This window comes from Drosophila mojavensis, unplaced genomic scaffold, assembly GCF_018153725.1.
Source record: "Drosophila mojavensis isolate 15081-1352.22 unplaced genomic scaffold, ASM1815372v1 contig_80, whole genome shotgun sequence".
NCBI classification, from domain to species: Eukaryota; Metazoa; Arthropoda; class Insecta; order Diptera; family Drosophilidae; genus Drosophila; species Drosophila mojavensis.
Genome location: NW_025318906.1, coordinates 3,404,450 through 3,425,425, shown reverse-complemented (window position 1 = coordinate 3,425,425; position 20,976 = coordinate 3,404,450). Strand labels below are relative to the sequence as shown.

Sequence of the window (20,976 nt, the reverse complement as noted above, 5' to 3'; positions counted from 1 at the left end):
TCAAAGTTTAAAAGAAAATTTAAAAAAAGCCGTTGAATTTATGTGCAGCTGCTCACATTAAAGAACGTTGCTCCACAAATATATTAAATATAAAAAATATATTAAAAATAATCTCGAAATGCTAATTTGACTTTCACACTGTGCTTGCCGTTTGCATAGCAAATTAACTGATTAGCTAAGCCATAAGTCATATAAGTCATCTACATTCTGAGTAAGGGTTAGTCGTTGGTTGAGCATTTAGAGTGAATCGGGTAAGTTTCATGATAATTCCTGAACTCTTAAAATAGTTATGCATTCCTTTACCTAGCTTAAAATGTTATTTAAGTAATTCTAGAAAGTTTCTGTTATTTTAAATATATATTGATTTCTTCATGAATATCTCATTTGGCATCCTTCAAAATACATTTTTGATATCTTTTTCAGCTGCTCCTTCAATGTCGTCCCTTATCCTGTTCGTACACTAGAAAGAGATAAGAGAGCATTGGGGACTTATCTGAATGCAGTGACTGCGTCATCTTTCGGATGTTCTCTTTGCATGCAAATCTATAGAGGTTTTATTTCCTGCATTTTTTGGAATAGGCAAAAATTGAAGACTTCAGAGTAAAACAGCTGTCAAAAATTAATTTGGCATTCAATGTTGCCACACTTGTCGACATGAGTGAGTGGCATGAGAACCAGCAAAAGGCCTCCAAAATATTCATTTCCGAAAATCGAATATACGTCACATGCGGATATTCACTATGCGCTCTACTTTTTGAGCAGAGCTTAGCTAATCAACTTCATAATTGCTCTAGAAAATTGGCCAAACAAATAAATGCAATAAATCACATTCAAAATGTCGATTATATATTAAACTTCGAGTGTTTATGTAGGGGGGCATAAGTAAGTAAAAGTGTTAAAATTATATATGCATTTTTTTTTTTATTGAGACAAGATACCATAAAGCGGCAATTTTTGTTAATGAAATATGTCATTGACATTTAGCTAATATAATTATAAGTCTTATTATTGCCCTAACATAAAGCCTTGAGCTTTATACATATATACCATATATATAATATCAACCCAACAATTTTGTGTTTGTATTCAATTTTTAACCGAAAAATTAAATACCAAGTGAGAACGTTGCAGGCATGTGTTACCGACTGCAGAATACTCATTCACGGCGCATTTGTTAATGGGCAAATTTATAGAAAAATTTTTACACTTTATAATTCGAGGGTATACACGGGTATATTTTCCCAATTTCAAGTCTCTAGTGCCGATAAAAGTTTCATACATACAGACGTAGGGACAGATGGAGAGACATTGCACAAAACCAAAATACAAAAAATATATGTACATATAGACAGCTTCTATTGCTCTGAGCTCTATCACATCTCAGCTACATATAGTATTTTCATAGTATTTCTCATATTCGTTCTTAGTATTTCTAGCTATACCACTGCTTAGACGACCTTTATGCTCTTTGTTTATCCCCCCCCACCAACATTGAAAGTTTTGGTATGTTCTGGCACGCCTCCAACACGGCATGTCACAAATGTGGCACAAGCTGTGCGGGGCTTGTATTTGATTTGTAAAGGGCACAGCTGTCGTTTGGCTGTAATTAAAGCAGCTGTACGTTAGATTTGGCTTTAATAAGTTCTATAATTGACACCCAGCAGCAAAGAGTGAAACAGCAGAAAAAACACGTGCACAAGTGCAATCAGCACGGAAGTGGCTTTTGGCTCTGCAGAGAATCTAACCAGACTCTGCTGCTGCGTCTTCTGCTGCTGCTTCTTCCTCTTCTTCTTCTCTAAGTTTATTAAGTTTGCACTTTTTGTGCAAAATGTTGTTGAACTTTTGCAGTCACGACTTTCGGCTGCGACTGTGGCTGCGGCTGGTGTTCAGCTCCAGCGTCTCGTCGAGGATGGCAACAGATGCGCCAAGCGCTCAAAGTTGACATTTAATAAAATGAATTTGCGGCGCGGCGAGCTTTGTTGCCAATAGATATAATCATCATTTCAAATTGTTATGGACTTGATAAATATATTTCGTAGCGACGTGACAGGTTGCACTCGCTACAGAAGAAATGGTTGTTTATTTATTTTGTTTTCTACTCTTTTTTTTTCATATTTTATTTTGAATTTGTTTTTTCGCCCCCAAGCGCAGAACTTGAAATGTCGCCTGACCCATTTCCAAAAGCCAACTAATGGCAAAATAAATATTATTTTTGGCTGGTTTTTGGGTAAAAAGCGCTCGCCATCAAGTGGATCGCATCTCTTAAACATTTGTCTTTGCTTATCTTTTCATTATTTCGCTCTCTAGTTGTTTCTCTGTTTGGTCAATACAAATTTATGTTAATTTCATGCATAGTTTCTTTCGTCTATAATAACAGCTGGCGGTGTCTTCCGTCAGGCCAAATTGATTGATTTGTGCTTATATAACTTTATATATATAAGAAAAATATATATCTTTGTATCTTTGTTTTATTTTAATATATTATTCATTTTGTGCATGTTTGAACAGGATACTAAGGAAACTAAGTAGGAATATTGCAGAAGCATCTAATTAACTGCATAATTACGACAAATTAATGCACAAAATTGATCCCAAAAATCGATGTTTATGTACAGTTCATATCATATTATATCATAGTCTATAATTAGTCTGGACCAAATCTATTATACATTTCATATATAGATAGATATATGGATATATGTAGTTCATATATTTAATATGAACTTTCTGTAAGGCATATTGAAGCATGAGCCATTTACGACTATTTACTAGAACACCGCATGGGAGATCATGGGAAGGGATAGATGACTATTTATCAAGTAAATCTATAGCTGTAAAATAAATCAAGTAAATCCATACAAATTCCTGATATTTATGTTGTATTTGATAGAGATAATACTCGATTTATCACTGCCCTAATAGATGAAGGTAAATTAGTAACTAAGTTAATAACTAAGCAATATTGTTTGATAGAATATATATATATATTATACGTGATTCCTCCCTTGTACTTGTACTTGTACTTGTACCGGAATATCAACAAGCTGGAGATAAAGCCTGAAAGACAAACCGCTTATACCAAAGTGTCAAGTTTTTAGCTTTCAATCAAACAAATAATCTGACTGTCGCATAGACAGCAAAAATTGTACAAAACCAATATGCTCCCCTGTCAGCTCGTCAACGACTATCGAAAGAGATGCAACAAAAGTGCGAAGCAGTCACATTTTCCACAAAAACAAAAACATAATTTTCCTGCACGTTGAAGAGCTAAATTACGCGCCAAGCGTACGTGTGCGTGTCTGCCTGTGCATGTGTATGTGTGTGTGTGTGTGTTTGTGTTTGGTGTGTGGTTTTTCCTGCTTGCGCCAACGCGTTTTTGGCGGTGCCAGCAAAATCCTGTTGTACGGAGCCAGCCAAGCAGCCAGCGAGCCAGCCAGCCAGATAGCGAAACCGAAACCAGGTGAACGAGTGCCGAAACAGGCGCATGGAAGTGGAAGTGGAAAAGCAACAACAGCACTAACAACAACAACAGCAACAATAACAAGCAGTAGCGAGGCGAAGCGAAGCGAAAACTTGTCAGCTTAGCCGAATAAATGAAAAACTTTCATTTTCATGCTACTTTCGTTGGCATGGAAAAGTGGTTTTAAGAAGAAGAAGCAGGCGAAGAAGAAACAGAGACAGCAAGCAGTCAAGCACTTAGCGCATTTGCACTAAAAAGTTCTCTTTTATGCAAAACACAAAACAAGTTCGTTGCCTAAGTCTTTTGTTTGGCGCTGCATATGGCAAGCAGCGACAACGTTCCCAGCTAATAAATTTGTAAACATTATTGAATATAGTACAAGCCCAACACAGATTGCTCAATAAATGCCCAAAGACAAGAAAAAAATTAAGGCAAAAAAAAAAAGAAAACAAAAACGAATTTTAGTCCGATTCAAAAGGGCCCCCAGAGCTAAGCAAACGACAATAGGAAAATGCTGCCATAATTTGTAGTAGTTTTTGTGTTTTTTTTTTTTTTTTTTCGTTCATTTCCATGGGAAAAACTAGACGCCTTTTGTATTTTGAGTATTGCTAAATGGAATTATATAGACGCTCACGCCAATTGCGAAACGCGGCGGCGGCTAAAAACGCGTGGGCGTTTGCATTTTTTTCTAGCCCAAAAAAAGAAGAGAAAAAAGAGACAAAGTTTCATATGACACAAGGCGAATAAAGTGTCGCTTAGCTTTTCATTTCTTTGACGTCACGTGAACTGGGCGCGGCTTTATGCAAATCGCCCCCCCCCCAAAAAAAAAGGGGAGAAAATTTGATAGAGGGGCATAAAAGTGCTCGACTTTGATTGGTTCAAATTGTTCACTGACTGCTGTTAACCCAGTTAAATAATAAACATAATATTTATGGCGACAATAGATGTGTGTGTGTGTGTGTGTGTGCGTGAGTGTGTGGGCAGCAACGGCAATTGCCAAAAAATAATAAAGCTTAAAAGCGGGCGACAAATTGAACGTTTATGCGTTAAAAATGATGTGGGCTATGAATTTTGAATATCATGAATAGATATACTTGGAGAAGTAAGTCACAAAGGTCATTCCTAGAAAAGGAAATTTAAGATTTATTTATTTAGAGTAAAGGAATTCAAATTGAAGCTATTTAAGTATAAGGGATTGCTTAAGTATGAGAAAAATTAAAATAGTTAAAAACGAAGAAAGTAAAAATGTGGGCATAAGTATAACACGATTATACGTTTGTCTTATATTTATGCCCACACTTATACTCATCACTTCACATGGCTTTTTGCATAAGCTTAAATATTTATATAAGCAACATCTAATATTATATAAGTTTTTACTAAAAAACATTTTGAGCGTAAGTACGAATTATGAATATGTATAATATGTATAACTAAATATATAATAAATATTTATTGTGCCCAAACAAAAGTAAAAAAAAAAAATAAATAAATAAATAAAATAAAATAAAATGTATTATTAATTAAAACAGTTATATTTGTATATATAACATAAGATATATGAAAAACTGATTATATATATTACACTAAAATTAAATGAATTGAAAATGTAATATGATATAATTAAAGTATCCGTGCTATTTATTATCTATATGAATATACCTAATAATTAATAAACCTATTACGTTATACATACAACAAATATCAAACAAACATACCTAATTAAATCATGTTGTTTAACTCTTATATCACGCTTATACAAATATTTCAAATATTTGCTTATTTTATTCAAGTTTCTGTTATGTCTTTTGTTGCATATACATAAGCATATACATATATATATATATATATACCTGTCTTTGGTTAACATATTTCTGCATGGTTAGGTCAGGTAGATCTAAAGCATATTGTATTACGATATGATAAATCACGTTATGATTAGCGCATAAACATGACATGAGCTAGAGACAGCAACTAAATGCTGATTTTATTGTCTATTTTGTTTGGCTTAAATGTCGCTGAAATCAATGAGAAATGCCCACACACAGATGAAAAAGCCAACAGCACACACACACACATGTATAAACACTAGGCACACACACACATACATAGCTGAAGTGAAGCTCGTGTTGGGCTTGTACATTAGGGTTTCATTTAAAGTATCCGTGCTGTTGTTGTTTTTTTCGTGGTGTTGTTGCTGTTGCTTGGAGCTGTCGTTGCGGCAACTGCCAAATGGCCATAGGCAAATTAAAAATGCACAACGCAATGCGATGGCCTAACGGTAATTAATGCAATTGGTCAATACAACAACAGCAGCAACAGCAACAGCACAGATCGCCTGCGGCTAAGGTTTAGTGCGTTTTATGCTGTTGCTGACCTCAATGCAACCGCGTTGCACGTGTCGAGAATATAGCCACACTCTAAAATAGCCACAAATCATAGAAGAAGAAGAAGAAGAAGCAGTAGCATAAGCAATAGCAGAACCAACCAACCAACTGGCCAAGCGGAAGTCAAAAAAGTCTTGAGCTGTCCAATTGTATAAAATCGTGTCGTCTTGCCATGGCCTCCATTTGACTTTATAATTCAGTAGCTGCCAGCCAAACACTTAGCATACTTATACTTATCAACTTATACGTATCTCTTATACTCATTTGCATAAGTATAATTGCATCAATCATTGTGGTCAGGCTTACCTTATAGAGCTTATCTTTCTGATACCAGACATCTTCCTCCTCCTCTTGTTGGGTGAATGTCTGATCCAGGTTTAGATCATCGCGCGAACGTGATAATATTTTTCTTCTCGAAACCATTTTGACTTTTGTTGTTTAATATTGTTGTTGTTTTTCTTCTTGTTCTCTTCTTGCGGATCCCCAGTCCAGGCGAGAGTCTGCAAAAGATACGACAAGTAAGTCATAAATGTTCTGTTTGTGAATATGCATGGGATGTTGTGTATTTTGGCTTTAAAGTCTGCCGACGTATTTAACCATCTAACTGTAAATTCCAACATTCTTCGTCTCTCTCTCTCTCTCTCTCTCTTTGGTTCAAGAACTTTTCTCTTTTATTTTATTTGGGTGCTGACAGGCTTCACACTGTGCAGCGTCAAATTGCAAACCAAACAGTGAAAGAACAAAAAAAAAAAAAAAAAAAAAAAAGTAAATAAAAATCAACGCTGGGTCAACGCACTCACAGCACAATAATAACACATATTGTTTATGACCCGACTTCCTTTTTACAAGTCATCCCAATTCGGCCTCTCAGCTGTGTAAACTTCTGATTGTGCCAGCCCCTGTTACCCAATAAAGCTTTCGAGCTGGAGCTGGAGCTGCAGTAGGTGTACCTGCAGTTGGCATGCGCCTGCCTGATATTATTTGCATTGTCTGAAGTTGATATAATTGTTTGTTTAAGGTAGAGTATACGAGATCTATATGCATTTCATGTTGAGATTGTTATCGCATGATATGCAATGGTTTGAATGAATAAAAAGAATAAAAATTTTATTAAATATACTTAAAACCTCGATAGGAGGAGTGGAAATGGAATTTTAAGTTCATCTATTTATAAAATTTTTATGTGTTCTATTTGATATTAAAGTTTTTTTTTTTTGTATTAAATATCCCGTTTGTTATGATCAGAAAGGTCACATATTTATGCAAAAAGAACTAGTTACTAATAGTATAATACGTTTTTATTTTGTACTACTTTTAGGGGGATATAAAAACGATTTCAGTGTCTATACTTTGAAAATTATACAACGAAATAGGAACACTGACGATCTGGGAAAGAATAATTGTAGCTATTGTGCATGAGACGTCTAGCAATATAATACTAAATGAAGTTTTAAATGCCATGTTAAGTCTCAATCAGAACATCTTCCATTTTCCCAGAGTGCAATAAATAATCTTTGTTCTTCTTTCCATTTTCATTCAGCTTGGAATCAGTGTGCGCTATGTGACTTTGGCATTTTTATGACCTGCCAACAGAATTTATGTAAAACATGCAATTTTTATTGAATTACTTGTCATTTTGGTCTGGCTCTCAGCTCAGACGACGCACCGTAGATACAGATACAGATACAGACAAATGAATATCACCTGTGTGTGTAGTGTAGGCCTTCGCAAGCAAAAAAAAAAAAAAAAAAAAAAAAACAACGGCCAGGGAAGAGAGAAAATATAATCATAAAGCACAATGGTAAAACAAAGGCAAAATGAGCCAAGTCGCTTGTTGTTGTTTTTCTGTGTTTTTGCTTTGTTTTCATGGCTCAGTTTGTCAAGTTGATGAAAAAACGCTCATTGCATAATAAACACCTCTTGGAAACTGGCCCCAACGATCAACGCGCGTAGCGGCAAGCTTTTTAGTACCGCTCTTCGCTCCCTTTCTCCCTTTTTTTGTGTTAGACTATGCTCACACACACACAATCTCTCTCCCTCGCTCTGTCTCTCTCTCTCTCTCTCTTTCTTCATATGCAAATGTGTGAGGTTCGCTAACCTGTTGTCATATTTATACGCTTTGTTGCTGCTATTGTTGTTGTTATTATCATTATTATTAGTGTCTATAATTGTCTGTCAGCTTTCTTTTGCCGAATCGGCTGAGTGCCTGATTGACTGCTTGACAGCCTCAACTTTAGGGGGATGCTGGCTGCTTGTTGTCTAGCTGCTTGTGGTGCTGCCTGTTTTGTTAGCCATAAATTTTCAACGCCTTTTGCGCAATTGCAGCCAAACGATGTACTCGCACTCGTACTCGTACTCGCACTCAATACTCGATACTCATACTTGCAATCGTACTCGATTCGCATTGTCAACAATCGGCGCCATTTTGCGCGATAGATTGCAATCGCATAACAAATGTTGCCTGCTGCATTTATGCAACAAAAGCCGTTAAATTGTACGACTGTCTGACAATTTTTTTTTTCTTTACACCGTTCGTTTTGTCTCCATCGCTGCATCTGCATCTGTATCTGCATCAGTGTCGCTTTAAGCCCAAAACATTTTAGCTAGTTTATTGAGCTGCATTTTCGCTGTTTTTGCACCTTTCAATTTTGGCTGCCATTGTTAAACATACAAATATACAGACAGATAAATATATATACATATGTATGCATGTATGTAGGATGCAGCCTGTCCAGACTATTGTTATTTATACATCCTACCTATTTACCAGCACTTCAACTATATAGAACATCGTGTCTACTCCCGTTTGCCTGTTCTGACATGGCACGTACAACGTGTACAAGTACTCCAGGCGCAGACGTGTTCTAGTTTGTGCCCGACGAGCAATTACGTGAATCGCTTGCCAATGATATGAGCAATTGGTTATAGCATAGATGCATACATTAAAATACACTGAAAACGGCATAGCTGACTTTATTGTAAAGCTTGAAACGCAAAACTATGCGACATAGAACTGCTGAGCAACGGTTGCGTAGGAGTGCTCTGGCCTGGGGGTGGAAATGTTAATTAGCATAGCAGTATCGGCAACAATTAAATATCGTAAGGATTTAAATTGCGAATTGCAGAGGTGAGGTAAATTATCGATTAATTGCAACTATCGAAAGCACTAACATTTCAGATTTTCACACTTGCATATTATATTTTGCATTAAAAAGGGTATTTGAAATGCCACTTGTTTTTATAGCTCTGCTAAACTCATTTAAGCAAAGTCTGAACAAGTGGCAACATTTGTTTATCACAGCTTCGGTCTGCCAATTAAGTTGGCCGGCAATTTCGTTGCAATTTTATGTGCATTCTTTATGGTGCATGCGAAATTAAACAGAAAAATGGTTTTAGCTGGATTTTGTTCTTGGAACATTTATAAACACAAAAATGCTGACAGTTCAAAAACTCGATGCAAAGTTCTGATAACTGTGATGCTGAAGCAGCAGCAACAATAACAACAACAGTTAAGTGGTGCTCAAATATCCTGCATACTCATAGCGGATGGAAGCCAGCTTCTGGTATGCTGGCATATTTCTGTTAAAAGAACAGCTTCAAGATGAGAAAAAACTAGGGAAACGCCTGTGTTTTTGCTTACGAGCCGTTGAAGATGTTCTTTTGTCGTTGTTGGTGGGGCTTCTGTAAACAGGTCGAGTGCTGATGAGCGGCACTTGATGCTGCCGCTGGCTGAGATGAAGTCTTTAGCATCAGCTGCATTTGTTGTTGACTTTGCTGATTTGCCTGCATCATTTCAAGCATATATTTACTGTTATATTTCACTGTTGACTGCAGAAATTACAAAGCGACTTGCATCTCACACAGCTATCGCATTCACTTTCAAATTTTTTCTCTCAATTTGATTTTTGTTTCATTTTATTTAAGTCTTCTGCGCGCACACGCACAAATTTTTCAAAACGACTTTCACAAACAAAACGTAAGTAAAAGTAATAACAATAACCTTTGTCTTTGATGGCTTGCAGCCAAATTGGCATCATTTAAATATGTCAATTAATCAGAGTTTGTTATAGTACTTATATATGTATATATAACTAGTCGAGCTATTGCCAAACCAATCTGACTGCGATTTGAATGTAAATTGACGAATGCTCAACTTTCACAATTAAATTGTTTATTGCACTTTTTTTGTGTTTAGCCTAGCCTAGCTGCTGCTACTGCTTTAATAAAATCATCAGCAAAACTTTAATTCAATTATAGAAAAACGTAAAAATTACTTTCCGCAACAAACGTGAAGTTCATTAACATCTCGCAGCTCGCAGCATCTGCTCACACACACTCACTCACACACACACTGATTTGTCGCCATAAAAGTGATAATAAAAAAAAAGAAAAAATTGCTTTCGCTATTTGAAATATTTCCATTGCGAAATTAATGATCAAACGGAAATAGAAAGTAAATTATTTCGCAAAATGGGAAAAATCTTCAAACAAATTTTGGATATAATGTCAGCGCAACAAATTTGTGCATGTTGCAAGCGCCGTCTGGCCAAGTTCGTTGCCTCAGTCTTTTGTTTCAACTCGACTTTCCAACAGAACTTTCTATGCACTGTGCATCCAGTGACATCGGATGCATACTAAATACTTGCCACGACGCTTTTATGAATGAAAGCGTAATTTTTTGTTTTCTTTATCGTTTTACGAGAATCAATAAAGAATTTATCATATTGCTGATGACAAACAGCTCATTGTCATAGTCATAGTTAGATGTAGACAGCGCTTGCATATTAATCATTCGGCATGTAAATTTACTTTAAATGGGTGTGAAGTGGGCCTGCTTGGATATACATATGTATATTCTAACAATTGTTGTTGTTGTTGTTGTTGCTTTTACTGTCTGTCTGTCTATCTATCTGTTTGTTGTTGCTGTTGCCTGTCTGCCCGGTCATTGGCTGCAGTCGTCGCTCGCTTTGTGATGGCCACTTTTTCGCATTAATATTTACCGGCTGCCGACTGCAAATAGTTTTCAGTTCGTTTACCCAACGCTCGTCATTGTTTAAACAGAGTTCAAATGCAATTGCGAATGCGTCACGAGATTTGAGAGCTTCGCTGTTGCTGTTGCTGCTGCTGCTGCTGTAAACACAGAGCACGTGTTGTCTGTTTGGCCAGCAACAGCAACAGCAACATCTGCTGTTACTGCTGCCTCGAGCTGTTTGTGAGTGTGTGTGTGTGTGAGAGCACTTGCGCTTTGTCTAGCTCATTTGTTTACATGCGACAAATGTGGGCAGGCTTCACACAAAATGAAGCAGTTGACATGCCTAACAATATTTGACTGTATGTGTGTGTGTGTGTGTTGGTGTGTGTTTAGGCATGTGTGTGGGTGAGCTGAGGTGTGCGCTTGAGTGGGTGCTTGTTGCTGCATTGAGCGCCGTCACATTTTGGCACTGATTGTCATAGTGCTGCCTATTTAGCCTTTTTCCTGACAGATCTAGCCTATTCGTTAGCTAACTATTTGCTTGTTTTGTTTCTCAGTTAAACTTGTGGCAGATGAACAAATAGATTTGTGGGCTTATAATGTATGGTTGTTCTTTTGATTTTGATTATTTGACTGGCTGTCCACCTGTCTATTGGGCTGTCCATCCATTTGTCTCTTCATCTATCCGACCGTTCATTCCTCCGACCTTCAACTATTCTACGGTCAGTTCATTTGATCGACCGTCCATTCCATCATCCGTTCATCCGACAATCCGTTCTTCAGTTCATTAGACCGTCTATCCTCTGGCTGTTCGTCCATCGTCTAGCCGTCCATCCGTCCTAGCATCCATCCATCTAACCCCTCGTGTGTCTATGTCTTCTGCTGTCTATGCCTTCATCTGCATATCTCTTCTTCCATCCCTCCTTCATCCGTCCTTCCCTTCAGCTGACCGTTTTTTGCCTACCTATCCCACAACCCATGGGATAGCATAGCATTTCGGCATTATTAAAGCGCGAAAGCTGAAATATTGTCTATATATTCGTCCGTCCATCAGATTGTGTGTCAAGTTCTACTTTTTGGATACGCCCACTGGGCGGCATGGCTAATTTTGAATTACTATATATTTTTACAAAAGAAACTCTCTCTCTGCCATAGAAATTTTCGGTTTTTTGCTAGAGAATTGGAATTTAAAATATTTACCCGAACACTCTGATTAAGGGCGTGGCAAATTGGGAATAGTTTCCACAATTATTAGCTTAAAATTTTGTAAATGGGTTAATGTTGGGCTCCCCAACAAACTGTCAAAAAAGTTATGCATACACGCCCATAGTGGGCGTGGCGTATCAAATGCTGTGAAGCACAGTTTTAGAGCTGGAACTATGAAGACTTTTGCGGCTGAAAGTGACTCTATAGATCTATATATCTATGTAAATATATGTGTGTGGTATATATATACATACATATATACCACATATAAATAGCCATTTTCATCTTCGTTGCCAGCACTGCCAGCATCCAAAATCATTTAGTTGCCCAGCTGCAGCAACAAACACAAATATGCCAAATCATTTGCCAAATGTGGCGCACAAAATGTTAAGGTCAAACCAAAATTTTCAAAGCTAGAAAGTAAACGTTGTTGTTGTTGTTGTTGTTTGATTTTGTATTTATATTTCATTAGCGCTCAGGTTCATTATGTAACCAGAACCGACTTGAAAGCTGCGCTAATGAAGCCCGCTGCCTTTGGTCTGGGAAACGAATCATTTGATACTTTCGTCTAATGCGCTCGGCAGCATCTTCTCTTTCTCTTTCTCCTTCTCACCTCTCTCCTTCTCTTTCACAAGGCAAAAGAATTTTTCGCTCTGGCAGCAATTTGATTGATTGGCCACGGCCAGAAATAAACAAACCCAAAGTTTTTGCTAGAATCGATAGCCACATATATGTATGTATATATAGGTATGTATCTGTGGCTAAAACGAAAATCTTTTCACAGAGCCTGCTCGAAATTCCCGCTGGGGGTCAAGCCGAGCGCCGCGAAGTTCAAGATTCGCTTGGCCATTGATTTTCTAAACGAATTAAATTAAGCAGTCATTGACTTCATACATATGTGTGTTGTCTATCTATATAATGAGAAATTATACGTAATATTTAGCGCCTTAATGCGTATTATTCGAGTACTCGAAAGGCAGAGGCCAATGCAGAGTTGAAGGCGAGGGCAGAGGCGGAGGCTGTGTGGATATGGCTAATCAAATGCTTTAATTTGCATAACAAATGCCGTGAAAGTGTTTTTTGGCAGCGAGTGCACGGTTCAGTTAATCGCACTATGTTTGGGGTTAAGGTTTTCATTATGCAAATTACATACATATGTATATATGTATACATGTATGTATATGTAGTATATACATCGCGTGCGCAAATAGGAAGCTAATAGTGCAAATATCTAAAACAGCAGCCGAACATACTGAAACAATGTCTTGCGGAACTGCCGCTGCTGCTATTTAACACCTGAGCGCCTCGCTGGCAACACCTGGCGAATCAAACACACACACACACAGACACTCATTTGTATACATATTCATATTTACATACAGATAATTAAAAATTTATATGCATATTTCGCAACGCATATTTCCCTTTAGCCGCACGCATCGTCTAGCTGACGCGCGGCTTAGCTTAGCTCTCATCATTCACGCAATTATTGAATGAAACTTGTGTTAAATCATAAGGTTTTACAATATATATTGTGTGTTCGTTTTCAGCTGTTGCTGTTGCTGCTTCTTTTTCTTCCATCATGTAACTGTCAACGTGTGTTGCAAGCGAAAAAAAAAAAATGAAAACAAACTAAACGAAAAATCGTCGACTTTGAGTTAACATTTCAATTTTTTGTTTTTGTTTTTTCTGTTGTAACTAGATTTGATTGATTTTTATGGCTTGTCGTCTCGGTCTATCTCTGTCTCTCTGTCTGTCTCTCTATGCGTAAGTTCATTAAGCAGACTCTCAAAATGTAAATTTAACAAATCGCTTGACACGCCTCGGTGCACGAGTGCATTAGGAGCTGCTAAAGTCAAATATGAACAATTTAATTGTTTTTCAAACGAAAGACTTAGACAACGAACTTGTAAAAATAGCCAAAAAAGGCTAAAATTTGTTGTTGTCCTGCTTTATGGCCTACGTATATGGCTAGTTAAACAAATGACTTAGGCAACAAACTTGTATTCTGTTATTCTGCATATTGTATGCCAAATGACTTAGGAAACAAACTATGTGCATTACTAGCTGCTTTTGCTATATTAAAGCTACGCATTTACCATGTAGCCGCTGAAATTTGGTTTTTTGTTTTTTAGTCAATGACTTAGACGACGAACTTGCTGCATTTAAGACAAATGACTACATCAAGGCTAAAATCGATGCTGTTGTTAATCAAGTGCAACATAAAAACTAAATAATCCGAAAATTGTTTGAAAACAAATGACTTAGGCAACGAACTTGTGGCATTTTGGTGAATGGCCTAAAAATGCTCGAAATTGTTGTTGTCCTGCTTGAAATTTTGTTGCGCATGCAAATTGTTTGCTTAACGAATGACTTAGGCAACGAACTTGCATCAGGTTGGCTGTTATCCTGCTCGCTCTGAGCTCGCTAACAGTGGAGCTGAGCTGGGTTTTCTTTATTTCCAAAAAACTTTAGGCTATGGCCTCAAGCTGTGGCATTCGCTGTTGCATCATAGTCAAACGTTTTGGCCGCTTGCCTAATGAACTCGCCGCGCACCATTAATCAATGTGAGAAATGGAAAATAAAACGAGTGCAGCAGCCCAGCCGTGTGGCAGGTGTTATCGAAAACTGGTTCACAGGGCGATGCGTCCACTTGGAGATCAAACGAGTTGACACTCTCATTACACGAAACGAAGTTTTGTTGGCTATATAGAAAAAAAAGCTAGGCTTTCCGCATTTTTTGGCGCGTTTTTTCAAGATTCGTTACGTTTCTTTGTTTTGGTAGGAAAACTTGAGCGAACCAAAAACAAACGAGTGCAGGCCAAAAAAGAGCTTATAGATGTGTGAGTGAGTGAGTGAGTGTGTGTGTGTGAGGTGAAAAGCAAAGCACAGAAATTACTTGCAAAAAGAGTAACAACAACAAACGAGAAACAACAACAACAACGTTTTAGCGGCTGCTTTCGTTTTCAGTTTTCATTTGGCCTGCACGCTTCAACTGGCTATTGCCTGTCTGGCTGCTTGGCTGGCTGCCTACCACACAGCGCGTCATGGCGTGCAGCTCATGTAAACGTAGCAACAGCAACAACTTAAACAGCAACAACAACAACAACTGAGACAACAACAACATCAACTGTGAGCACTAAATTTTCCACGAGCGACTGAGTTTGAAAACGAAACTGAAATTTCTTTCTTTCAACATTTGTAAGAAGTAAAGCAAAACAAGTAAAAGTGCTCGAGAAAGTAAGGCACGACTAGAAGATACCCTAGGTAAGATAGTGTAGTGTAAAGAGGCGTAATTGGAAAAGGTCTTAGCATTATTTAACCTAAAACAGTTCTATTTGATATAAATATCGATCGTAGCAAACTTATCGATAATTCAGAATAAATATGAAATATAGACAAGAGATACCTAGAGGAGCAGACGGACAGTTAGAGATAGAGATAAGGACACAAGACAGACAGAAGATTCGATAAAGGAATAAAACTGGAAATAGATAGAGTCTCAAAAGTCGCACACAGATAGACAGATAGATGGCAGAGAGGCAAAGAGAGAGAGAGAGAAAGATAGACAGATAGACAGAGGAATAAACCGGGAAATAGAAATAGTTCCACAGAGTCGCACAGTGATAGGCGGAGTGGGAGTGGGAGGGAGAGGAGCAGACAGATAGAGAACGGAATAAACGGTATGGTTGAAATAGGTAGAGAGAGATGGAGCGAGAGAGCGACAGAGACGGACAGATGGAAATATAAAATACAATAGATACAGATACAAATATTGGCATAGGCGGAGTAGTAAAGAAAGAGAGAGAGAGAGAGAGAGAGAGAGAGAGAGAGAAAGAGAGAGAGAGAGAGAGAGAGAGAGAAAGAGAGAGAGAGAATGGTATACGCAGAGCGAAATTGGCAGCTTAAATCCGCCTGCACACCTCAGCCAAGCTCAAGCCAACGACCCAGCCTTCTTCCGTCATGTAACATAAAATTTGCACAAAAAACAATACACCCCATTTAGTCACTTACAATGGGTATTGAAAACGTTGCGAGTTACGTTGACCATCATTAGTTGGCTTAATAAATGTTCGCTGAATGAAAGCAGCGGCTATTTAAGATGGCTTTTTTTTTCATATAAATACAATTTTTTTTTTTTTTTTTTTTGCCGATTTGTGCTTATCACACGCCTGCAATCAGCAACAACAGCAGCAGCAGCAGCAACAGCAGCAGCAGCAAAAGTTTTAAATCTCTGCTTTTCACTTTTTCAAATGGCCCTACGAAAGTTTTTTTTTTCGGCTTTTATTTATTAGAGATTGATGATGCTGCAGCAACGGCGGCGGCAGCTGCTGACGAGCGGAAATATGAAGTAAGATAGCTCATAATATTTTTCACTGTGTTTGTGTTTGTTTGTTTAACAAGCGTTTTGTTTGCCTGATTGCGGCGGTCAGCACAGAAAGAGACAGCAATACAAACAATAACAGCAACAACAACAACATGAACACACAACAAACACCTTTTGTGGCCTACGCGTGCACTTAAAACACAATTCAGATAGCCGCGAACAATGTTCAATGATATAATGTTTTAATAAAGAGATTTAAGGCGCGACTTGGATGAGGCTGCTGCTGCTGCTGTTACTTCTATGATAAGCCATTAAGGCGCATCTATAGTAATCTAGTCTGCGTGACCACGTGCCGCAGCCCTGTCTAAGTACTACTAATAATAATTTAACAATTTAATTAGCGCTCTCAGTGAGCTTTTATTGTTATTGTTGCGGGCGTTAACAACTTTCAACGTGCTGTCCATGATATGTGTGTCGACCTGCAGTTAGTAGACCAATAAAAGTGTGTGTTTCTTATTTGGTAGACAATGGAAATAGCTGTTGGGCAGTTTCTAAGTGTTCAGGGAGCATCCATTAGAGTTGAGGCTAAAGAATTATATATATTTTATATGTACTATAAAGTGTAGAAAGTTTGAGAGTGAAAAAAGAAGCTCTAAAGCTAAGTTTCTTGTGAATATTAAAAAAAAAAAAAATAAATAAAAAAATAAAAATAAACCATAGTTTTATGTATCTTGTGTAACTTATTATAAAATATTTTAAATAATAATGTTCCATTATTCCATATTTACTGACTTTTGTAATTCGATTCTATAACCCAAATATGAAGCTGAAAACTTTGGCAATAAACGATTTTTTTTTATTATATGTATATTTATTTTTTTATTTTTTATTTTGTTTGTTTTTAAAAAGAAAAAATGTTTACTGAAGAAAACATTTCTCATTTTACCATTTTACAAGAAAAAATCTAACTTTTTGGCTAATTTCTTTGCTGCAAAATGAAAATGTATGCTACAGTATAAAAAATATTTTATTAAAAAAAAAAAAAAATAATAATAATAATAATAATAATTTTTTTTATATTTTTTTTTTATGGTAAAATCATTTTTAATTTATTTAATTTAAAATAGCGTAAATTCTAAGCTTTATATTTTCATGGTTATATATTTTCATGCTAACAAAAGCAAATCTTTATATATATAAATTAAAATTATTATATTTAGTTTCTTTTTTTGTTTAATCCACGGCGAAACCTTTAAAAGATCTTTGAGGCATCGATCGATGTTCTCGAAAGTTTCGTAATAGTATTAATTTAGAATATTTGTTTGCTTTGTCTACAAATTTGCATTTGCTGCGCATCTGATTAGCCCATTTTTTGTGAGCCGAGGACTTTTGGCTAATGAATAACGAACATAAATTGTACTTCGACAGCTGATGTATATAGAGATATATGTGTATATATATGCATAGATATAAGTCAAAGTCAGCTCATAAAAATGCGCCGCGCATTTGTGAATAGAGAAGCGAAAGAAATTAAATATTTTTTTTTTTTTTCGCCAGGCCTAAAGAATGAAATGTGTGGACAAAAGTGTGACACCAATCTGTAGAAGCTTTAGAAATATATTTATATATACATATATATATATATATATATATATATATGGGTATGTGTGCATGGCCGTTATATATGCAAAACTTTGAGTGAAGGGGGCTTAGCTTAGATTTTTGTTTTTCTGCCTTTTTTTTTTTTTTTTTGCAGTCATGCACTTTGACATGGCTTAACGGATATATATATAAATATATATATATATATATATATATAAATGTGTGTCGATTGTGTTGTTTGTATTTTGTGCATTGCGCATTGCCTTTTTTGTGTCATTGCTGTTGTTGTTGTTGTATTTGTTTGCTGTCATTGCGTTTGTAACTTTGCCACGACCTTTTTTATGTCTGCGCGCACGAAAACTCATTTGTTCATGCATATTGTTGTAGCCGTAGCTGTTGTTGCTGTAGTTTTTCTTTTGTTGCTTCTGAGAAAATGAAGTCAACTGTTGTTGTTGTTATTGTACGCCTTGTGACTGACATTTCCCATTAAATTGCCACGTTATTGTCTGAGAGACTTGCGTTGTTTTTCAGCTGCTTCTCGCTTAGTTCTGGCTGGCTTGCTTGTGGGCAAAGCAGGGGGTGATTAGGGGGGGTGGCTGAGACTAAATTTGTGCATACATTTTTTGGAGTTTTTTTTGAGTTTGGCCTGTTGCATTTTCAACACTTCAGACACTGAGAGCGCCGAGCGTGTCTGTCTGCCTGCAGCTTCTCTCTAGATTTTTTCTTTGGTAGGTGGGAGGTGAGGGGGGGATGGCTTTGCTATTTAGGCGCTTTTATGCGATTGTTTACATTTATGGCTGAATAATTGGGCGCCTCGGCTGCTACTGCAACGGCTGAGGCAACTGCAACTGCAACTGCAACTGCAACAAGTTTTTCTGGCTGCACTTTAATTGCCGCCCACTGCATTCGCTGACTGACTGAAGCGAAGTCGAGCCACGCCGCGCCGCACCGCGCTGCGACTTCCTTCCTTGACAATTGTCGCAACACCTACCAGCAATTCTTCTCATTTCAGTCTCGGTCTCTGTCTCAGTCTCATCTCTGTTTTGGGCTTGTGCTTTATTAACTGCATTTGTTTTGTTTGCTTCGTTGTTGTTTTTTTTTTTTTTTTTTCTTTTTTGGAGGCGTGCTGACAGCTCATCACACACACACACACACACAGTCACATGCTCAGGGTCAGAGCGAGCTGGCCCAACTAACTGGAGCTTGACATTGTGTGGCTCTCTTAATTCTGCACTAATAGTATTTAATTAAAGCCGCAAAACATGGATATTAGTTCCATATGTGGACAACCTTGACAACAACAACAACAACAAATGCATGGAGAAACATTTTTCAAAAATATTTTAAATGCAAAAGGGAAACGAAAACGAAACTAGAAACTTTAAGCAGCAGAGAGAGGAGATGAATATAAAACTATATATATTTGTATATATATATTTAAGCAGGAAGTGCACAACAATGCACACACACACATGCACATGCACTCATGCACACACATGTATGTTATGTGCTTGCCCGCCTTCCTACGCCTTGGGCTAAATGTTACGCATACGCCGCGAGGGCCGCATTGCATGCGTTGCATGCAGCATGCAGCATGCACCTCTGACATGCTACTCACCTTTTGCTCAATTAGTTTTTTTTTGTCTGTGTCGAAATTGTTTGGCACACACAATTTTCCCAATGATTACGTTTGCATTCAGCTCTCGTTGCACTTGCAGCAGCTGCAGCTGTAATTGATTCCAATTGATTTATGTATAATATGAGTATAATTTCTTTATAATATTTTTATATTTATATATAATTTTTTAATATTTTTTTATATTTATAATTTATTTTGCATTAATTCAGTTAGCTTTTCACTTTCGTTTGCTTGTCTGGCATTTCACTTGGCCAGCCGAAAAAAAACTTGTTTCTTTAAATTTCTTTATACTATTTCCTTTTATCTATTTTATTATATTATTTTCTTTTTTTTTATATATATATAAAAATTGTTTATTTAATTATAATTTGTTGTGCATTTTTCTCTACGCTTTTACCGCAGTTTTATTTGTACAAATTTCTAATTAAAGCAAAGAGTTTTTTCTATGCTTTTGCTTTTGCTTTGCTTTTGATTTATATTTGCATTTCTTTAACTATTTTTCTATGATTTTTTTTTTCTTTTCAATTTTTACTTATTTGTTTTGGTTTTGGAACGCACTTCAGTTGCATAACGACTGCGCGCACTAAACAAATTTTTTTTTTATAATTTTCTTTTATGATGATGACGAAGAAGAGAAGAGACAGCAGCAGCAGCCGATGATGCTGCTGATGATGAGCTTGTGTGTGGGTTTTTTATTTATTTGTTAAATATTTTGTTGTTTTGTTAATACCCACTGTAACACGGCACCAGCTAACACGACGTGTGTGTGTGTGTAAATTTTGAGCGTGTGTGTGTGTGTGTTTGTTTGTTTGTGCCGCAGCGACAGCAACAAAAGCAACTAGCAAACGCACTCGACGACTTTCGCGACACGACTGACGGCCAAGACGCTGTTGGCCTGGCTAACTGGCTGGCTGGCTGGCTGGTTGGCTAGCTGGCCTTACCGTAAGTTCGGTTACGTTGTCGAACGGGCTTCGGCTGCTTGAAAACTTTTATTTTGCTTTGCGTTTTTTTTTTCTTTTGCTTCATGGCTCAACTGGGCTTAATAGCATTTAGCGTATCGCAGAGCACCGAAAATAAAAAGTCGAAGCTTTTTGGCCGAGCTTCGGCGTGGCTTAAGAGCGCCCACAGATCGTTACTCTCTTAGCCATGGCTAAGACCGGCTCTCTTCGCCTCTTTCGTAAAGGTTGTTCGCTGCGCTGATTTGCATATATCTAGCATAAATCAAAGCAGCTTTCTACGTGTTAATTACATCATCCGACAGATGCGCCCAGACATTTCTTTTTGCTAAATATGTGATTTTTATTATTTATTTATTTTTTTTTTTTTTTTTTAATAAATATTTTAATTTTTAGAGAATTAAGCAGTTTCTTTTCTCGTCGCATT

At 37.0% G+C, this 20,976-nt stretch overlaps 1 protein-coding gene across 3 annotated transcripts in view; it reads right to left on the bottom strand.

The window, feature by feature from the left end:
* LOC6578574 overlaps positions 1-20,480 on the bottom strand; it is a 39,598-nt gene extending 19,118 nt beyond the window's left edge. Inside the window, exons 1-3 of one of the 3 annotated variants that reach the window (XM_032729992.2) lie at positions 20,152-20,480; positions 19,573-19,681; positions 6,154-6,347 (exon numbers count right to left, since the gene is read on the bottom strand). In XM_032729992.2, the coding sequence (XP_032585883.1) occupies positions 6,154-6,270 (117 nt within the window). In that variant the 5' untranslated portion in view covers positions 6,271-6,347; positions 19,573-19,681; positions 20,152-20,480. The remainder of the gene's footprint in view (positions 1-6,153; positions 6,348-19,572; positions 19,682-20,151) is intronic. The other 2 variants (XM_032729993.2, XM_032729991.2) reach the window with 2 other exon arrangements.
* Between the last annotated feature and the right edge of the window lie 496 nt (positions 20,481-20,976).